Source organism: Diplotaxodon limnothrissa, linkage group LG9 (genome assembly GCF_057381915.1).
Source record: "Diplotaxodon limnothrissa isolate DT_005_m linkage group LG9, D_limnothrissa_male_GT1.1, whole genome shotgun sequence".
Lineage (NCBI taxonomy): Eukaryota > Metazoa > Chordata > Actinopteri > Cichliformes > Cichlidae > Diplotaxodon > Diplotaxodon limnothrissa.
Window position 1 is genome coordinate 22,506,117 of NC_140604.1, and position 21,487 is coordinate 22,527,603.

Sequence of the window (21,487 nt, forward strand, 5' to 3'; positions counted from 1 at the left end):
TGCAAAGCTTGTGGAACTTCCAGGAGTTTGACCAGGCGTAACTACTCATGTGACAGGATATCCATCTGTCTGATTAAAAAGGGAAGGCACTGAGTCTCTGGATCACTGTTGCTCCATGTCACACACCTTTGTATACACCAGACCTCTTTGCTCATGACGGGAAATCTCTGCTACAGTCTCATCCAACAGTAACTGCAAACTACACAAGGATAATGTTGCCCTGTTTAAATTTTGCTGTGGTCCTCTGTGTCCTTGTCCAAGTCTTCTGCATCACCGCTGATATAGGTATGTAACACAGAAACATTTTTGTTGGTTAATACACTTGTGGCTTCATTTGAAAAACATATCCCATGGGAATGTGTTGCTGAATTTTCTTTTTGCTCTGCTCCAGACACGAGTAGCTTCCTGATTTTCAATGAAGATCACAACAAGTGCGTAAAGGTGGCGAGTGCCACCTTTATAACAGTGGATGCTTGTAATCCTCATGCCAAAGATCAACAGTTCCGATGGGTCTCTGAGTCTCGTCTCCTCAGTTTGTCCCTTAAGCTGTGTTTGGGTACAACAGCGATAAAAGACTGGGTGAAGGTGCAGCTCGTGGAATGTGATGAGAGCAATGACCTCCAGCATTGGCAGTGTAAGAACGATACCCTCTTTGGCCTAAAAGACCAGGACCTGCACTTAAACTGGGGCAACCGCAATGAGAAAAGCGTCATGATCTACAAAGGTTCTGGGATCTGGAGTCGCTGGAGGATATATGGCACTCAGGGGGACCTCTGTTCAAAGGGATATCAAGGTAGGAATGATGGGCACAAGAGCCTACAAAGATAGCTAAACCTGAGTCTGCTTTAGCTTTGTAGAAAGTTTAGAAATGTGTTTTAGAAGGTCCTTGAACAGTGCATGCTTTAAAGTTGTTGTTTTTGGAATTTGTAAAGTACAATAAAAATTTTCTTACTTCCATTCAAATTACAAATGCAAAATATTACAATCTGTACAAAGCAAACTAGGTTATAAAAGTGCTATGGCTACTGATGAAATTACATTTACCATCTAAATATCTTAAAGTATGTGGAAGGTTGTTTTTTTATCTGATCTGAGTACGAAACTTGGCTTGGCTATAATAATATTTATTGGGGATTTTGTAGTTGTCTAGGGAAAGTAACATAGTTCTTATTCTTTCCCCCTTCTTTTTGAATATTTGGACAGAGTATGAATGTTTTAGCACATGTTAGAATATGTCGTTGTTTGGAGTGTAGCATTTGAGGATTTAAGCATTACGAAATTATGTTTTCAACTGCAGGTATAATTTTTAGAAAGATTTTCTTGGACTAGAGGGGAGCTGGTTACAGCATAGCTGTTGAGAAACTTGCTGTTCTTACTAAAAGTGAACACAGTCAGGGATCGCTGGTGAGACTGCATAATTGTCAGTGCAGCACAGATAATAAGCAGTCCTTATGAAGGCACTCTCTGTGCACAGCATAGGCAGCAAGTCTCAACTGTATAACTGGAATCCATGGTGGATAGGTGAAAAACCCACACTTTTTAAAGCTTGGTAACTCAAACAACCAAAAGCTGTATTAAGTTTTAACATCCACCATCACTTTCAGGTCAAGCTAAAACTTTAGACTCATTTATCACACCTGATAACCTATTTGCAAAGTACAAGTATGAGTTTGCGTGCTTTAATGTACTTTTGGTTTGGAGTGATTTGCAGTGATTTGTACTTACCATTTGCAACGTTTGCAGCACTTCCCAACATTCTGGAGCGTTTTGGGAAAAACCCCTTTTCATCATGGGCACGTGTCCATTACAAGCACAAGTTCATTTTCTAAATTTAAATGACTGACTTTAACCAGGGCAAGAAACCGAACACTACTCCTTCTCACTCAGCATCAGTAAACAAACTTGAGGGTAAATTGGCTGAAATCAATTGAATGAAGTTCTAAAAGCTTAAGAAAAGAAACCTAAGAAGTTGGGAGGCAAACTCTCATAATTATCAATCACATGCTGGTGAAATGACTGCACGTCTCCATTATTTGTGTCTCCGCAGAGATATTCACACTAGGAGGAAATGCTTTTGGAACCGCTTGTCAGTTCCCTTTTAAGTTCCACGAGAAGTGGTACGCCGAATGCACTAAAGACGGTCGTACGGATGGACAGCTGTGGTGTGCCACAGAGAGAGATTATGATAAAGTGGGAAAATGGGGACTTTGTCCAACCAGAGGTAAGGAATGAAAAATCTCTTTAACCTGAAAGATGGTCTGATCCAGTCCACTTTACATCTATAATATGAAGACAGGAAGTCCTCCATGGTTACTTTTATTAAATCATGCACAAAAACTTTGTTTTTTATGAAGAATTAAGTGCTGCAGGCCCGTTTTCTGACCCTCTCTGACCTTTTCCTCTCATGGACTGTCAACACAGCACTGTCCTCTGTTTCCTCTTTTCACAGGCTTAAGTTTCCCCTGGCACTGCTCTTAAACTGAGGCAGGAAAGCAACAGCAAAATAAAGGGATCTCCCTTTACCAGACTGCTTTATAAAGTCAGAGTTCCGTCCCATCTGAGGCTGTAGAAGATGTTTCTTAAATTACATACTTTATATACTTTCTTCCTTTAAGTTTTGAAATTCTTATTGATACTTTCTGTTCCTGTATATCAGCTATTCCCAAAATTAAGACTGCTGTGGCCCACCTAAAAACCACAGACTCCCATGGGGCCCACCTTAATCTTTCTTCTAATCAAAATACAAGAAAAATCAGTGTATTTCTTTGAAAATGTTATTCAAAAAGCATAAACAACACAGGCTGTTGGCTATAAATTGCTAATGTTGCCCAATCAGTGTTAAGGCCCACCTGCCACACAAACCTCAGTACTATAATATCACAAACTAACCACCTCTTATTACTAATTTTAATTAACCTTAATTTAAATAAATACATTTATATACATATGTAATTGCATATACTTGTAATTTCAAACTGAATTTCTCTTATTACTGCAGCACCACCTGCAGTACCTTCACCGCCCACCAGGCCCCCCCCAGCTCACACTTCGGGAATCACTGTTATAGATCAACATGTCATCAAAACAGACATGTTTTAAATTGTGATAGCACCCAATCTTCAGTCCATATTCAAACCATGCAGGGTAATAAAAGAAACTGAATCCTTCACTGTGTACTGAAGTCAGGGAGCGTTCAATGAATTTAACTTCCTGATGTAAGTAATTTCCAGCTGTGTAATAATTTATAGCGCTTTGTGTCTTTACCATAATCTAGCATCCTCCAACTGGATCACTGACCCAGTCACAGGGGTTCAGTATCAGTTAAACGCACAGTCAGTGTTGACTTGGTATCAGGCCAGGAAGAGCTGCCAGCAGCAGGGAGCCGACCTCCTCAGCATCGTAGAGCTGCATGAGCAGTCATACATTTCAGGTACATAATCAGCCTTCTATCATCTGTGTTATATTGCTGATGATACATTAATTTCAAATGCATGTGTTGACACAGGGTTAGCAAATCATTTGGGCTCATCTCTGTGGATTGGGCTGAACAGCTTGGATTTTGATAGTGGATGGCAGTGGAGCAACGGAAACCCTTTCAGATATTTAAACTGGGCCCCAGGTTAGTATGTCTTGGTATATGTCATGGAATTGTGTGAGTTTTTTAAATACCTGGAGTACTTCAAAAGTACACCCTTTTATATTTAGCATTAACTAACCTGTGCTTCCCACAGGTCATCCATCATCAAACCCTGGGTTAAACTGTGCAACCCTAAATGCTGCAAAGGCCTCAAAGTGGGAGAGCAGCGTGTGCAGCAAGAAACTTGGTTACATTTGTCGTAAAGGAAACGCTACCAGTCTGCCCCCACCATCGAGTAAATTTCCATTTATTATGAGTCCATATCTTTACAATACAAACCTAGAAAGAGTTTGTTCTTAGCCCTTCTGGTCTCTGTCCACAGCCAAACAGCCTGGCTTTTGCCCCAATCACTGGGTTCACTATGCAGGAAACTGCTACTATCTGGTGAGGACTGCAGAGATGTGGAGTAATGCTTTAGCTGCATGCCGCAAAGAAGGAGGAGATCTTGCCAGCATACATAACATAGAGGAGCAGAGCTTCATTATTTCTCAATCTGGATACAGTAAGTGTACAAGAAGATAACAACAAATAACAATATCCTGCTAAAGTACTGAAATATCAGAAAGTAAGTACTCTATCGTGACGTGGAATAGGCCTACCTATTACCTACCTACCTATAAATGAAAAGAAATAATTTTACATTTTGAGAAAATATGAAACTAGCCTTGAGCTAATTAGCTTGGCATAGCATTAGCTAGGTTGTACAGTATGAGCTTTGTAACAAACTATAGCTGGCAGCACCTCCAAACCAGACTAAATAAATAAATTTGTGACGTTCATTAAACAATTCTATTATAAAAACAGCCTGAAAGAGTAAGGAGACATATATGACCACTTTCCGTCTCTATATACTTCAAACCTCAGTGCCGACAGATGTGCTCTGGATTGGCATGAATGACCAAAAGAACCAGATGCTCTTTGAATGGTCCGATCACTCACATGTCACCTTTACCCAGTGGCAGAGTGATGAGCCCTCTCATCTCACCAGCTTCCAAGAGGACTGTGTCCTGATTCAAGGAAAGGTAGCACAAATTCTTGCAAAACCACAATCAATTCTGTTATAAAGTTACAACTCTAAGACCCCTCTGTATTTCTTATACAGGATGGTAAGTGGGCAGATCACACTTGTGAGAAGTTGCATGGATATATGTGCAAGAAGAAGGCCTCGGCTAAACCAATTGGAGGCAGTCTAGCAGAAGTCAACAAAGGGTGCACTCTTGTGAGTTATGTCCTCTCCTTTAAATACAGGTGCAATTTAACAGAAAAGCCTTTATTCATCATTTTTTTCCCCTTTTTTTAGGGATCAATCAGGTTTGGTTCATACTGTTATAACATCGGAGCTGAGAAAAAAACCTTTGAAGAGGCAAAGCAGGCATGCTCAGGGGCTGGTGCGAACCTGGTGGATGTGTCTGATAGGTATATTTCATGTTTAGATGTTCTGTATTAGTTCAAATACCAAATATCCATTCATCTCTCCATCCATTTTGTTCAGCTTATCTGGGGCAGAAGCCCAAGCAGAGAAGCCCAGACCTTCCTCCTCCAGCTTGTCTGGGGGAACAACAAGGCATTCCCAGGGCAGCCCAGAGATATAACCTCTCCAGCGTGTCCTGGGTCTGCCCCGGGGCTTCTTCCTGGTGGGAGATGCCCATAAAACCTCACCCAGGAGGTGCCTAGGAGGCATCTTTGTCAGGTGCCCGACTCACCTCAGCTGGCTTCTTTCGATCTCGAGGAGAAGCGGCTCTACTCTGAGCCCCTCCCAAATCGCCGAATTTCTCATCCTATCTCTAAGGGAGAGGCCAGCCACCCTTTGGAAGAAGCCCATTTCTGCCGCTTGTATCCGAGATCTCATTCTTTCGGTCATTACCCGAAGCTCGTGACCATAGGTGTGGGTAGGGACGTAAATCGACCAGTAAATTGAGAGCTTTGCTTTTACACTCATCTCTCTGTTAACCACAACAGATCGGTACAGTGTCTGCATCACTGTGGCCGCTGCACCAATCCGTCTGTTGATCTCCCGCTCCCTTCTCCCGTCACTTGTGAACAACACCCTGAGATACTTAAACTCCTCCACTTGGGGCAGGAACTCGTCCCTAACCCGAAGTGGGCACTCCACCCTTTTCCGGCTGAGGACCATGGCCTCAGATTGGGAGGTGCTGATTCTCATTCCCACCACTTCACACTCGGCTGTGAATCGTTCCAAGGTGAGCTGGAACCCCATCACCAGATGAAGCCAACAGAATCACATCATCTGCAAAAAGCAGAGATGAGATCCTGAGACCACCCAAGTGAAAGCCTTCCACCACTTGGCTACGCCTAGAAATTCTGTCCATAAAAATAATGGACAGAATTGGTGACAAAGGGCAGCCCTGGCTGAGCACATCACCCACCAGGAACGACTTCGACTTATTGCCGGCTATGTGGACCAAGTTCTTGCAACGGTTGTATAAGGACTGAATGGCCCGTAGCAATGGGCCAGACACCCCATACTCCCGGACCACCACCCACAGGACCCCCCCCCCCCCCCCCCCCGAGGGACACGGTCGAATGCCTTTCCCAGGGAGGCTGAGGAGTGTGATTCCCCTGTAGTTGGAACACAGCCTCCGGTCCCCTTTCTTAAAGATGGGAAGCACCACCCCGGTCTGCCAGTCCAGGGGTACTGCCCCTGATCTCCACACAACATTGTAGAGGCATGTCAACCAAGATAGCCCTACAACATCCAGAGCCTTCAGAAACTCGGGACACCGCTTTCTCCTCCTGAGTCGCCTGACGGTTTGCCAGAATCTCTTCAAGGCAGTCCAAAAGTCTTTTTCCATGGCCTCTCCGAACTCCTCCCACACCCGAGTTTTTGCTTCAGCCACCACCCGCTTAAGTCCAATAACAAAACAAGTGACGTGAGCATTGAAGTCTCCCAGTAGGACAACAGACTCTCCAGGAGGACCACCCTCCAGTACCCCACCCAGGGACTCCAAGAAGGCTGGGTACTCTGAACCGCCAATCGGCGCATAAGCACAGACGACGGTCAGGACTCATTCCCCGACCTGGAGGTGAAGGGAAAAAACCCTCTCGTCCACTGGGAGAAACCCCAACATACCGGCAGCAAGCCAAGGGGATACCAAGATACCCACCCTGGCCCGCCACCTCTCACCAGGGGTAACTCCAGACTGAGACAGAGTCCAGCCCCTCTCCAGGAGGCTAGTTCCAGAGCCCAAGGTGTACGTTGATGTGAGCCTGACTATATCTAACCGGTACCTCTCAACCTCACGCACTAACTCAGCCTCCTTCCCCACCAGAGGGGTGAAATTCTGTGTACCAATTGCCAGTCTTGGTAGCCGGGGATCGGTCCTCCGCTCCTGGCCGCCGCCCGGCTCACAATGCACCCGGCCCCCACGGTGCCTCCTGTGGGTGGTGGGCCTGCACCACCTTTGCTTTTTGTTCTATTGGTAGACCATACATTTTCAATATTGTGCAATAATTTTCATTTACGTAGTCATTAGAAGTTGAAACTAGATTAAAATTGGATTGCACAGTCCTTGCTCATATCATTACTCAATTCTTGAGGAACATGGTTTCAGTTCTTTCTTCAGTTTTTTTTTTGTTTGTTTTTTTATAGGGGATGCAAAAGAAATCACTGGACAAGGGTAGCTTTACTAGAGCTCTGATCACTTGATCGTGATCGCCTACTTTTACATAAAAATCCTTTAATATTAGAGCCTTCATCAGACTAGTATGGACAGTACTGAACCATGACATGAAAATTTGTTTGTCTGTTTTGGACTTTACAACTATTCCACACTTAATTCTAATGCAGAAATGTCACACATATGCCAAACTTTGTGTATGTTTTCATGCAGATATGAGAATGCTTTTCTGGTCAGTTTGGTGGGCTTGAGACCAGAGAAGTACTTCTGGACAGGCTTATCGAACACAGAAGACAGAAACATGTTCAAATGGATGACTGAAAGAGCGGTCACGTTCACTAATTTCAATGTGGGAATGCCAGGTACACCTTAGACTCTTTAACCTTATACACTCTTTAACTTATTACAATCCAGAGTCAGTTTTGATGTGTGTTTGGCATCACTGTCCTGTTGGAATACCCATTTGTGCCCAAGTTTGTGTCCATCTAGCCAATGATTTGAGAAGTTGTAGAATTTGGAAGAATTCACCCTTTGTGTAATGTAGCAGAACCATTGTCAGCAAAACAGTCCTAGAGCATATAGAGCATGTTGCTACCACCACCATGCTTGGCAGTTGATACAGTGTTCTTAATTTACTCCTCCCCTTTACTCCTATTATTTTGGCTGAATAGTGGACAGCTTCAAATTTTAGTCGAGCTTGAAGGTGCTGATTTCTGAAACTGGCTTCACTATTGACAGTGAAGCTGGGATTACAGCAGTTTCCAGTTCATGTCTTTTTTTTTTCTTTTTTTTTTTGTCTGTCCCGTTTGGTTCTTTTGCCATCAGAATTATTGTCTAAAGGCGAGGAAAGATGCCCGACGGATTTACTTTACCAAACTGACCATCCCAGCCTTGCCGTAATGGTCTATTTGATTCACCTTTTATTGTTTATTTTATTTATTTTTTTATTTTCACTTGCTAGATTCGGGACAGACTTGAATGAGGAAAAGAAAAGGGAGAAAGGAAGAGGGGGAAAAAACAGCAGAGAAGAGGGACGGGGATAAAGGGCAAAAAAACAAAAACCAACTAAATAAGCAGACAAAAAAAAATACACATATCAATCACCTGGATCACCTGTTGAGAAAGAAAAAAGAAAACAAGCAGAAGAAAATGAGAGCAATACAATAAACAACATCAAGATGATCTATGGGAATATAACAGTAAATACTAAATATTAAACATTATTGTGCAGCACGTAAGATCGACAGCGCACAGTGTGCTTTGAGGTAGGAGCCAAAAAGGGTGTATGTGTGTGTGAGCACCCGTGTGTACACCTGTGAGCATGGACACGCTTGTATTTAAAAGGTTCCTTCATGTAATGATCTGCTAGAGGGTGTGGGGAGCCACAGCTCCGTCCACCAGGGCATGAAGCAGGTATGGAGGAGATCAAAACTCCAGACATCCAGAGGCCCCCAGTTTCCAGTTCATGTCAATATTCAGTCTTGGTTGTTCCTAGCTTGTTCCTGAACTAACTAAATTTCCTCTCAATTGAGGGAGAAAGTTAGGGTCTTCTTCCAGATTTTGGCAATGTGGTGACCAGTGTTGGGACTAACGCGTTATTAAGTAACGCGTTACAGTAACTACGTTATTATTGTGGTAACGACCACGGTAACTAGTTATTATGCCAAAATCAGGAACGCGTTAGTCGTTACTGGGATTTAGATAGGGTCGTTACTCGTTACTTCGTGTGGTGGCTATCGCGGAGCTTCCACAGATTCAGTAACATTAGCAAGTGGTGGAGGCAGCAGGTGGATGAAGGAAAAGGGAGGCAGAAGGAAAAGAGACCCGAGGCGGCCACCGGTCCAAGTGTGAACTGAACTTCAGGTAAGAAGTTATGACCTGCAGTCTATCTGGGTCAGATATAAACCAAGTTTAGGTGTAGTTTATTTTCGTTATTCTGACTTTTTCCGTACTGCGTGCTAGCTAGCATGACGGGGTTTCTATACAGCTGGGTGGTGCTATGATGTTAATGATGTTGAACTTTATTTTGTTCATAAGTTATTAGAGTTGCCAACCGTCCCGTCTGGTATTCAGAGAAAATATTACGCGTTTCTTATTGAGGTGAAAAGGAACAGTTTGTCCCGTAATTCAGCTACAATGAAAAAGGCACAAAGCTGGAGTTATTCTGTGTCTTTGCTGCACAGCTGCCTATTCTTCTTTCATTCTCCCCCCTCCCTCTCCCGTTTCTACTTCAGTCATGAAAACTGATCAATGATCAGCTGATCGGCTCTCTTGTTTGTTTATCGCCCACTTTGCGCCGAAAGAGGAAACCAGCGGATGTCGCGCTAAACAACAGCAGCACGTTTAAGCTTGATCAGCTGTTGTTAGAATTTAATATTAATTTCTAGTATCAGCTGATGTTTGCTGGAGCCACAGCTGTAAAAGCTGCTGGTCATGATATGGCTTGGTTATCTGGTGAGAGGGAAACATGAAGATGAAACCAGGAGATGTCCTTACTGGATCATCAGAGTTGAACAGGTGATGGAGAAACAGGTTTACCTTTTAGGTGACATGAATGAGTTGAAGGGAAGTTATGAACTATTTCTGAGAGATAAATAACACCAGGGTCCTTTTTTAGGTAGCTGACAGCTGGTAACTGTGCAGGGGCGGATCTAGCAAAGTGTGGCCAGGGGGGCATGTAGGGTGTGATGGCTGCACTTACAGCCACACAGTGGTAATATCACCATGTTAGTGGTCTTTTTTGGACTTTAACCTGTGCCTAAGTTTCCTTCACTGCTCGGTCCATCACATAGGGCATTAACGGGGAAAGGGGGGCACAAAGAAATACTTTTCTTTCTTATTCTCATTTAAAATGTCTAGCTTTTAAAAAAATAATTATCTGAATCTTACAACAAACGATTGATAGATTGATGCATATATACCATCAAAACAGTGAACATCACTGTCACAACAGCGTTTGTTTTCATTCAAAGGCTTTATGATTTTTCCTATAATGGTGGGCCAGTCTCTAGTCAAAATGTCCGGGCCAATTTTCTGTCCCAGTCCAGCTCTGTATGCAGCTCATCTGCAGTCTGGTGTCATCTTCCTATTCAGAAGGCAGAATTTCTGAGTTCTGAGTACAATCAAAGCACCACGACTGCAGTTTTTGTGTTGGATGTAAAAGGCGCACATGACGCTGTGACGTAGGCTAGAATCATGGCAGTAGTCAACGACGGTCCAGGTGTGGGATTTCTCTCGTGGAAATATGCACATTATCTTTTCCTTTCTATTGGTAGGTGGCACAGTGCACTGTGGCAAGTAAGCAAGCTAGAAGACTGGCAAAGTTATGGAAGCAACACATTAACAAGAGAATTCTGAGTAAAACCAAAGTTACTTTCCCTAGTAACTAGTTACTTTGAAAGTAACGAGTAACTTGAAGTAACTGAGTTACTTTTGAGAGAAGTAACTAGTAATGTAACTAAGTTACTATTTTAAAGTAACTTACCCAACACTGGTGGTGACACAGCTGAATAACTTGTGATTAAGCTAAATCATTTAAACTGATATTCTCGGAATCTGAAGTTGTTTAGAGACAGACCTTCCCAATCTACAGTTCTCCTTCTTCACTTCACTTGGTCTTTGCCATTGTTCTGAGAATGCTGTCATGATAATCATTGTCATGTAATTCATGATCACTAATGAGAAGTTATGCTCAACATAGTTTCTTTTCTGTATTAGATTGAATCTAATCCGTATGCTTTTATCTTACTCTAATAAAAGACAGAAAACAAGGATGTGTTGCCATGACAACTGGAGTTTTTGCTGGACTATGGGATGTTGTCAGCTGCAGTAACAAGGAGAAGTATATTTGCAAGAAACGTGCTGAGGGTGTGCAGACAACAACAGCTCCACCCACCACTCTGGCCGCGGCCTGTGCTTCTGAGTGGACCCCGCTCAGCAAAGGGAACAAATGTTTCAAAGTAGGAGCACAAACTTAAGAACAATAACAAATTTGTGCCGTTTCAGTAATAAAACACTGGCTCCCCCCCCCCCCCCCCCCTTTTTTTTTTTTCACTCCTTAATAAAGGCGTACAAGAAACGTCAAGAGGAAAAGAAGACTTGGTCTGAAGCACGGGACTTCTGCAGGGCCATTGGCGGGGACCTCATAAGCTTACACAGTCATCAGGAATGTAGAGAGCTCAAGTATGTTTACTTGCACTAGCTAACAGCTTGCATATCTCAGAATTCATACTGGGTAAATCAACAAGTCAGATAATCAGTGCTTGTGTTTTTTACTTTCATACAGTGTCTACTACAGTGAAAAATTCTGGATAGGCCTCAGCTTACAGGGAACCAATGGAGGTTTTGTCTGGAGTGATGGATCACCGGTATGTAGAAATTCAGAACAATCAGGAAAAGTTTTAATTATTACTGCTCTCATTTCCTGCCTAATTATGTATCTTTGTAAAAACTTTGACCTAGTTTGACTTTGAGAACTGGGGCTATGGAGAACCAAATAACCACAATGACAACGAGCACTGTACAGAGATGGACCTTAACTTAAGAATGAGGTGGAATGATCGACACTGTGATGCCTACAATAGCTGGATTTGCCAGTTACGCAAAGGTGAGACAGGCTGATCATATCTTGGAATTTCAGCTCACACAGAGCCAGATTTCCAAACATTTGGTGTTAAATTAAAGCTTGGTAATATTTGTGGGTCTCGTTTATTTATTCTCAGGTGTGACTCCCAACCCCGAGCCTGTGATATCTGTACAAGGTAAGTTTAATTATTGTTCAGAGAAAAGTCTAGTTGATTCAACAGATCTTTTTATTTCACTGAGAAATACAGTTTAGGTCAGTTGATTCACCACTTCTGTCTAGACTCAACGATGCCCTCTGCTATTTCATTGATTGGTCTAAAATGTAAATTATACCTCATTAATTCATTTATGGTTCTTTGAGTCTAAACCCTAAGGATTCTTTAATATTTCTGCCTTTTTTCTTTTCATAAATCAACTTAAAGATTTACAAAGCTGCCTGCATGACTGAACTCCCAATGACTGTTTTTGCTCTCTTTGCAGAATACAACACCACAGACGATGGATGGCTTCTATACAATGACAGCCAGTATTACCTGAACATGAACAAACAGAGTATGGAAGCAGCCAGAGCCTATTGCAAAAAAAACTTTGGTGAACTTGTAGTCATCACAGGAGAGAGCGAGAGAAAGTTCCTTTGGAAACAGGCAAGAAATATAGAATACATTTCCAAACCTGATAAATCAAATCAGGACCTTTGTGCATTTTGTTTAAATTCTAAAATCCACAGAGTCTCTTTTTCCTTTTCCTCCTAATATAAAGTCGCATTTTATGTTTCAACAGATTTCTAGAGGAACACAAGGACAGTACTACATCGGCCTGATAGTGAATTTAGATAAATCGTTTAGGTAAATCAAAATGCATTATTTACAACAAAAAAAACACTAGCTGTTTACAAACAACCTTCATCAAATGTTTAGGATTCTTGATAACTTGTTAATTCTCTTCTTTTCATTTTAAGCTGGCTTGATGGCACCCCTGTAACTTACACCGCATGGGAACACAATGAGCCCAACTTTGCCAACAATGATGAAAACTGTGTGACTATGTACAACAGCATGGGTGAGTCTAATACAGAGAAAATCTATATTGTAATTTATGGTAAATGTTAGTAAAAAATTAATCCCTAAATCCCTTGAAATGATTTGAAATTCAATTCAATTCATAATTTTCTGTAAATTCTTAACATGTAGGGTACTGGAATGATATTAACTGTGGTATTGAGCTTCCGTCGATATGTAAGAGAAGCAACAGTTTTATCAATACAACAATGGCCCCGACCACAGCTCCCAAAGGAGGATGTGCTCCAGAGTGGCTAGCTTTCCAAGGAAAGGTAAATACATATGTACTACACAGATTATTCCAGGTAAATGTCTTTAATTAAACAAACAAATAAATAAAAAGTATGGAAAAATATCCTGGCCAAGTTGATTTCTGCCCATTTGTTATTTCAGTATAAACGCCCTGATTACATTTTATTTACACAGTGCTACAAATTTGTTGTGGGGAATCACAAAAACTGGCACGATGCCAGGACACACTGCATAAACCAGGGAGGAAATCTGCTTTCTATAACCAGTGAGAAAGAGCAAGGTGAGTGACAGGAGTGTTGCAAAGTGCAGTTCATGTTTAAACATATCGGCTGATTTTCATGTGTCACTAAATTACATTGCAATAATTCCTTTCTAGCTTTCCTAACAACACAGATGCTGAACTACAAGGAAGATTTTTGGATTGGTATGAATGATGTCAACTGGGAGATGCGCTTTGTGTGGACAGATGGGAAAAGTATTTCCTACACCAACTGGGCCTTAGGGGAGCCAGCATCAGCACCTCCAGGAAGATATTTTCATGAGGTTTTTCTGAGAATTTTTTCTCTCCCTCACACGCTTTAATTTAGAAAAGACATTGAATTAGACTGAGTGCTGCCTATCCAGACAGCTAATATTAAATAAACAGTTTAGTTTAACAGTATGGCACATGTATGTGCCCCAGATGTTCCCAGTCACCTTAGCACATGATTAGGAAGAAGTCTAATATGATATTCAAAAGATCACTTTTAATCACTGAAATGGTAGTATTTCTTTGTTATCCCATGCTTCCAAGTCAAGGTTTGGTCTAATGAACATATACAATATTTAAAATCTTTGTTTCATAATCAGTACTATAGAAAGAAAAAAACAACAGCAGCTATGTTTCCAGTTATCGAGTTCAGGAGTCTCTCGCAGCTGCCACAGGGTCAGAGGCGAGCACACAGTGGCCTTTGCTGGGTGAAGAGACACAGAGAGGTGGACATCCGTGCTCACAGTCAATTTAGAGTCATCAGTTAACCTAACCTGCCTGCAGAGCATGCAGGCAGACACAGCACCACTTGTATCTACTTTTAGTTAAATAAGTAATAGGGGTGCAACGATACACAAAATTCATGGTTCGGTTCAGTTCGATACTTTGGTGTCACGGTTCGATATTTTTTCGATACAAAAAAAATGTTCATGCCTTTTTAATTTGTCATTTATTAAAATTATAAATATATATTTTAACTCAAAAGTACAGTTTTTAAATTTAACCCTAACCCTTGTGCGTGTTTTTTATTTTGACAGCGAATGCGCACCTGCGGACCACTTATGTGCAGCCCTGGTTATTTAGCTCGTCATATTGCAGCCACAGAAATTCTTTTGTCCATGAAACCATAAAGCTGCACTTTCTTTTTGCCTCATAGTCTGATTTGTCATAACTTCTCCGTTTTGTGGTAAGCTTTTCTTTGGCTCTCACTTCTTCACCCTGACCTGTCTTATTTGGCTCAGCAGAACTAAAATATATATCTGTCTGTGAAGGTTCTCAGTCATCCAGGTCATCGTAGTCAAATATAAATCCTGCTGCTTTTACACGCGCACTCACATAAGCTCAGCGATTCTCTGCGCGATCAACCTCTCACATGTTTAAGCTGCGGGAGATTTCACTTGTCATGTTTGCATAGTAAGCTAACGATTAATAAGACGATGTCGGAGGAATTGGTGCGCAAATTATCATCACTCACAGATCAGTGCTGTCGCTCTCTATACACAGTTCGCGCGATTGCAAAGTGAAAGCAAAAAAACAAGCGCAAATTCAAACGCGACTTCAATATGTCACATATTGACAGTGGCTCACCGATGCCAATGACATAATTACCCAGCTACATTTCCGAAAGAATGCAAAAGCATTGACATATATTTTTCCTACAATAGCCCGACGGGCAGGGCAGAGATAGATTTTGGTAGCCCGACTGAAAAAAATCGCTAGCTCCAGGACGTCGGGCTAGCGATATTGCGAGCCCTGTATCTGATTGAGGAATCACTCATCTTTGGAAAAGAGAGTTTATTACAGAGAAATGTCTCTTTCCAAAATAAAAGCTATACTATCCGCTTCTTCTGGGCTATATTCTCAGCAGCATATTAAACAGCTGTCTAAATGACTCGGCTAAAGTTAGTAGCATGCTTGTTGTATTTGTCTTTGCACTAGGATGATGTCGGCGTAAATGTGCAGTCATATTCGTTGTGTTCCCACTAGTGCTTTCAGGTTAATCTCGTTGAAATGACCTTAACGCCACAACACGGCAAATCTCCGTTAACGAGCTACCGCCGATCGCCCGTGCATGGGGCTAGACGGCCAACACGTTAACGAGCTAACTGCGTTAACACACTAGTTCCCACCCATGTAATTGAGCATTGCATGGCACATCCAACATACTGTTTTACTTTAGTCCATGACTGCTTACCTTCAGGGTCATACGTCACATGAAAACCAAAATAATTCCAAACGCCAGATCTGAATGAGGGTGGGGGAGGTCCATGTTGTAAGGAGAGCTTAACTTCTGTCTCGCTAGCTTGCCCTGCGCTCTTCCTTCTGACGATGCTGTCTGTGTTGAGCGCTCAGTGAATCTGCGTTCGACTACTCCGCCTAGGCTGCACTGTCGACCCTAGGCGGAGTAGTCAAACGCAGATTTACTGAGCACTCAACACAGACAGCATCGTCAGAAGGAAAGTTGATAAAATAAATTACAAATTTTGTATTGTTCGATACATATGCGTACCGAACCGAAAGCACTGTATCGAACGGTTCAATATCGATACGAATATCGTTGCACCCCTAATAAGTAAATCTGTAAACTCTTTTACTCCACCAGCCATTCTTCCTCCATCACACAGTGATTACACAGATTATGTGTGCATGCCCCAGTGGTAATATTTATGTAAGACCAATAAGGCAAACATTTACTTACTCAAACGGTGTGTAAAAAGAAATGTCAGCATACTATCATCATAATACAATCAATGGAAACAAACCTTTTTTTTCTGCTTGACAGTCCTATGACTGCGTGATCATGATGGGCACCAGTGCCAGAAAAACTGGATACTGGAAGGTGGATGACTGTCAGTCAGATTATGGCTTCATCTGTAAAAGAAAAATTGGTGAGTAACAAACTGACGAGGCCACACTATCAGTAAAGCATGCTGTTAAATTTGAAGGCGCTCTCTATTATCCTTATCCTTAAATGTATTATGCAACTCACCTCTATGAGTCACAAGATCAAGCTTCAGACAACTTTTTTAACTCTTGGATCTGTGTGATGTCAGTGACTAACCCTAATATGGTCATGTTGCCTATGGCCACAATAGCCCTAGTAACAGTCAGCCAATCAGAACAATCAGTTTACAGTTAGCTTAACAATACCCAGCATAAACAAAAATGATTTCAACATTTAAATTATTTAAAAGTGTGACTTGTCATGAATTGTTGAATGAAGGCAGTTGAGAGGACGCTGAATCATGATGTTGAAACAGGCATTACAACAGAAATGCGTCATTACACTGCATGAAAAACAAAAGAAAAACACACAGAGAATGGCTAGGAGCCAAACAGGAAGCACAACCAGAAGCAAAACAGGTGATCTGACAAAAAAAGACGGGGGTCAAAACAGGACTCTGTATACACAGGGGGCTGCTGAGGATGAAGAAGGTCAAAGTACAGGAGCAAGTAATCAAACAGAAGTGAAAACAATGAGAGAAACAGGAGGGGTGAAAAAGCAAAGTGGAAAATAGTTCAGTTTTGTGTAATCGAACTTGAGTTGCAGAGACCTTACGTAGACATTTCTTGTGACTGTGATTACCAGCTAATGTGTGTCATTTACTCAGATTCACAAATTGCTGTCAAACCCACAACTATGTCACCAAAGACCTTCTACAAGCTCGGCAATGACTCCTACAAAGTGGTGACCCAGAAAATGCGCTGGGATGAGGCCAGGAGGCAGTGCCAAGCAGATGATGCAGAGCTGGCTAGCATCCTGAGCCCCGTAGCACACGCATACGCCACCTTGCAGATTCTCAAGCTCAACGAGCCTTTGTGGATTGGCCTCAACAGCAATGTGGTAGGGGTCTACCTGTTACAGCTTATTGCTGGTTCAAGCAGGATTTCAAGTTGAGATTTTGACCTTGTTTCTAGCTCTGTGTCAGTTTTCAACGATTTTATTTTTTCAGACTGGTTTTCACTTCAAGTGGGTGGATAACTGGGCTCTGTCATACACCAAATGGGGCAAAAATGAACCTAAAAATAACTACGCCTGTGTGTATGTAGATGTGGACAAAACATGGAAGACTGCACCATGTACCAATACCTATTATTCCCTTTGCAAAAGGTCACAAGGTGAGACATTCTGTGTTTTACACTTTGTACACACTCACTATGCAAAGTTAGCAGGCAGCTCATAAGACTGGCATAAAACCTGCTCCTTCTTTTTCAGTTGTAGCTCCCACTGCTCCCCCGCAGCTTCCTGGAGACTGTCCACAATCAACAAGCAGGAGAACATGGATACCTTTCAGAGGCCATTGTTATTCCTTCTTCAGCTCAGTGACCAACGACTGGGCCCACGCCTCAATTGAATGTATAAAAATGGGTAAGTTACAAATAATTCAACGTAAACAGAGAATTATGTCCATGTTTATAACCTTTAGCTTTTAACTGTTGTACCATGTTTATCAGGTGCTTCTCTAGTGAGTATTCAGGACCCTATTGAGAGTAAATTCATAGAAGAGAATGTGGAGATTCTCCAGGACAGTGCCAAAACCTTTTGGATTGGCATGTACAAGACCCATGAAGGTGAGGTTAACTTCAGCATAATATATACATGTATATACACACCGACACATTGGATATGTGTTGATAAATTAACATGTGTCTCCGCTTCAGACAAGTGGATGTGGATCGATGACAGCCCTTTGGACTATACCAACTGGAAATCAGGAATGCCACAGTCAGAGTCGTGTGTGTACATCAGTTCTTACACTGGTCTGTGGAGTACGACAGAGTGCAGAAGGTCATTTTCTTTCATCTGCAAAACACCAAAAGGTAACTTAAAGAAGCTTTTTTTTAAAAAATATATTCAAATAAGCCTTGTATGTATTTACTGATTTATTTACTGATTTATCATTTTAGTTATTAAACCTACAGAAAAGCCTCCATTTGTTGGTAAGTTGTTAAAAATATATAACATATATTTTTTAATTTTTCAAATCTGAGTAAATTCACTGCTCCAACTTTACATTTTTGCCTCCTCAGCCCACGTCGTCCAGGAAACTACACACGGGTCCGCTGGCATCACTGTGGCTATAGTATTAATTGTAATCGCCATAGTTGGACTTGGTGCCTTCCTCCTGTTCCGTAAAAGGATACCTAGGATACCTGCCCCCACCCTGGGAGAATCCACCTTTGACAACAAGTTATACTTCAACAATCCAAACCGAGCAGCGGTGGACACCAAAGGGCTGGTTGCGAACATAGAACAGAATGAGCAAGCATAGAAAGGCAGGAGAGGATTGGCAATCAACCCCATGAAAATTTGATTTCTGTTTTCATTTTATGTTTATATTTTGGATCACTTCTCTGGAAACTGGAACTGTTTGGTGGGGGGGGGGGTTGGTTTGTTTGTTTTGGGTGGGGGTTTGAGGCAATTGTACGATTTGTATCAAAAATAGTGATTACAAATTATTGCGTTTTCGTTTTTCATGATAATGTAAAATGTGAAATGTGTACAAATTTTTTTGTTTTGTTTTAATGAATGATGAGAATGACAAAAAGTGAATTTTAGTGCTATTTGACAAATCTTTTTATGGCATTTAAATCAAAGCCTGATTAAAAAAATATGAAAAGATGAAGAAAAAATTACATTTTTTTTACTTTTAAGTGAATGAATAGAAGCATAGTATTTATTTAGAGCCGTGATATACATGAAGACTGGGCTGATTTCCACTAAGTTATGGTAAACATGAATAGTTGAATCTAATAGAGCTGCAGGCAACATGCTTAGTTTCCACTGTGATGTTTATGTAACCATGTGTAGAAAGGAAAGAAAGAGAGGTCCTTCTCCATCAGGTGGAGAGCAGCTAATCACCTGATGGCAGGGAGGTGGTAAGTACAGGAGGACAAAAAAAATACATTTTATTTATAAAAACCACTCCAGGGTGTTCAGGACAACAAAAACCTAAAAGCACACAAAACAAACTAGCAGTCCACAGTATATTAAGCCTACAGTCACCATGGTCTTAAACTAAGTGCTCAATAAACCATTGGAACAAAAAGCCTTTCATCAGCCTCAATATGAATCACCTGTTGCTGGGTCCAACTCCATGGCCATGCCTGGCAAAGACTCAATATGGCCCGCTGGATTTCATGGGACACTGTGAAGGAGGGCATTGAATTGCAATTTTACAACTTTCACAGCTTTTTATACTGATGGGGATCTCTCCCATTGCCATTCATACGATGCCAGATTAAGTAAGTAATAGATAAACAGTTAGATGACAGAAAAGTCAAAGACATTTTCTGTGAATTGACAAAAACCTTTATTTTATGATTATAAGACAGTCACTGAGTTATTTATTTACTTACAGTTTTAATTTAAGAGTCATGCTGACAGATTTCTTTCATTACCTATAACATAGAAAATCTGAGACAGATTAATTGCACTAACTTCTTTTTCTAATACTAAGATTGGGATTAAATGTATACTTAAACTTCTTTGCCCTGACAAAAATAGGGATTTTACAAAGTGGGCTGTTTGTGGCCCTCGAATATGAAATGAGTTTGACATACCCGTTTTATATAAAAAGCTATTAAAAAGCTGCCAGATCATTTCACGAGTCCCTCCTGAGCAAACACCCTTGTTCTTTTTTAATTTATCGAGCACAACCAGGATCCCATTAACGCTACATTGAAGATGTTGTTCTGCATTAGAAAGGTCAGAAAAACTCACTGCTTGCCTCTATCTACAAATCTAAAGAAACTTTTGAAAATGGCTTTTGTTTGTCCATCTTATACACGAGACATGGCGTGCATAAGTGTGAGCACTTTGCTGTCACAGCCGAGAACAATGTTTCTTTTTTCATAGCCTGTGTTACACCTGTTTTTTCTGGCAGTATAGATGCTCACAGTGACAGGATTAAGAGCATGAATTGAAACTTTTATGGATTTTTCTTTGTAGGGATGTGATATATATTGATAAAAAAAAGAAAATATATGATGTAGAGAGACAGAAAAAATACAGAAAGAGAGAGAAACACAGCAAAGCAGTCTGTTTATGCATAAACCTTTTTTCCTAAGGGAGCTTTTTAAGTATTACTCCATCAGGCTTCAGCCATTCAGTCACCCCTGCTAGAGGCCAGCCCCCCACCATCACCTTATTGTTGAAAATGAGGCAGCACTCTCCATGGTAACTACAGCCTTCCAAGGCTGTCGCAGCTAATCTTCAGGAGCTTACTCACTTCTCATAAGAGGGTTTTACCGGCAGCACCAATGCCCAAAAATTCTCCCCAAACTAGCACTGGATCTTTGGTCTGCCCTACCAGGAAAACCTTCACCCTAGGAGGAAAACAGACCTCGTCACAGCAGCTGATTGGAGCAGAGTGGAGAACGGTATAGGCCTGGTACATCGGGTAAGCTTTTTCATCTGTTCTCTCTCAGGTGTTATTGTAGCTTACAGGAATTTTTAAACAATAAACTATGTGCTCTTGTTGCCGGGTCGAATCGACCTGCAGGGTTTCCAGTGTAGGAGGATGTTGGGAAGCTTAGCGTGTTTTGCAGTGCATGGTTGATCCTTGATTACTCAGAGATCCTGCATAATATGAAAACCTTAGATATGAGCATCGCTGGTGCTTAAACATGGAGTGCTTATGATCATCACACCACATGCACTCACTCACATCACCTTCTCCCTTTCTCTTTTACAACTGAAGCTGCTAAATTAGGAAAACGATTCAATCCATGGACTGCTCTAAAAACTGAGATATAAATCAAAAAGATAACAGTGTCTGCCTCTGTGCCACATACCTACTGCTTAAGAGGAGATATCTCAGATGTGGCTCTGTTTGAGCTATTTCTTTACATTTCTAACAGCTTCTATCCGGTCCCTATTTTTCCTCAGTACTAATTATGTTGTCTACAGTCTCCCCCTCATGCCCCCGTCTCCCTGCCCCTGTGCTCTCTTTCACTTGCCTGCACTAATCCTTTTGTTATGGACTGAGGGGCCCAGGCTTTTACTGACCATTCGGCACTGTAAGGACTGGTTCACCTCCAAACCGTCCAGTTCACGTCAGATCAG

At 41.5% G+C, this 21,487-nt stretch overlaps 1 protein-coding gene across 3 annotated transcripts; it reads left to right on the forward strand.

Moving 5' to 3' along the window:
• Nucleotides 1–212: 212 nt before the first annotated feature.
• On the forward strand, nt 213–18,692 carry mrc1a (mannose receptor, C type 1a). 3 transcript variants are annotated; one of them, XM_085362268.1, is made up of 30 exons: nt 213–285; nt 392–793; nt 2,048–2,221; nt 3,275–3,430; nt 3,506–3,619; nt 3,732–3,872; nt 3,960–4,139; nt 4,502–4,659; nt 4,740–4,856; nt 4,938–5,053; nt 7,489–7,637; nt 11,035–11,234; nt 11,342–11,457; nt 11,561–11,642; nt 11,737–11,881; nt 11,997–12,035; nt 12,340–12,503; nt 12,640–12,704; nt 12,818–12,918; nt 13,050–13,189; nt 13,344–13,449; nt 13,546–13,712; nt 16,202–16,307; nt 17,031–17,263; nt 17,373–17,538; nt 17,636–17,788; nt 17,875–17,996; nt 18,087–18,240; nt 18,328–18,360; nt 18,451–18,692. In XM_085362268.1, exons 1-30 carry the CDS (start codon nt 213–215, stop codon nt 18,690–18,692), a joined length of 4,314 nt encoding a protein of 1,437 aa, XP_085218394.1. The 3 variants fall into 3 exon arrangements, with proteins under 3 accessions (XP_085218394.1, XP_085218395.1, XP_085218396.1); XM_085362269.1 differs by having other exon boundaries at nt 17,875–17,991; nt 18,082–18,240; XM_085362270.1 differs by having other exon boundaries at nt 11,342–11,451; nt 17,875–17,991; nt 18,082–18,240.
• The last annotated feature ends 2,795 nt before the right edge of the window (nt 18,693–21,487 follow it).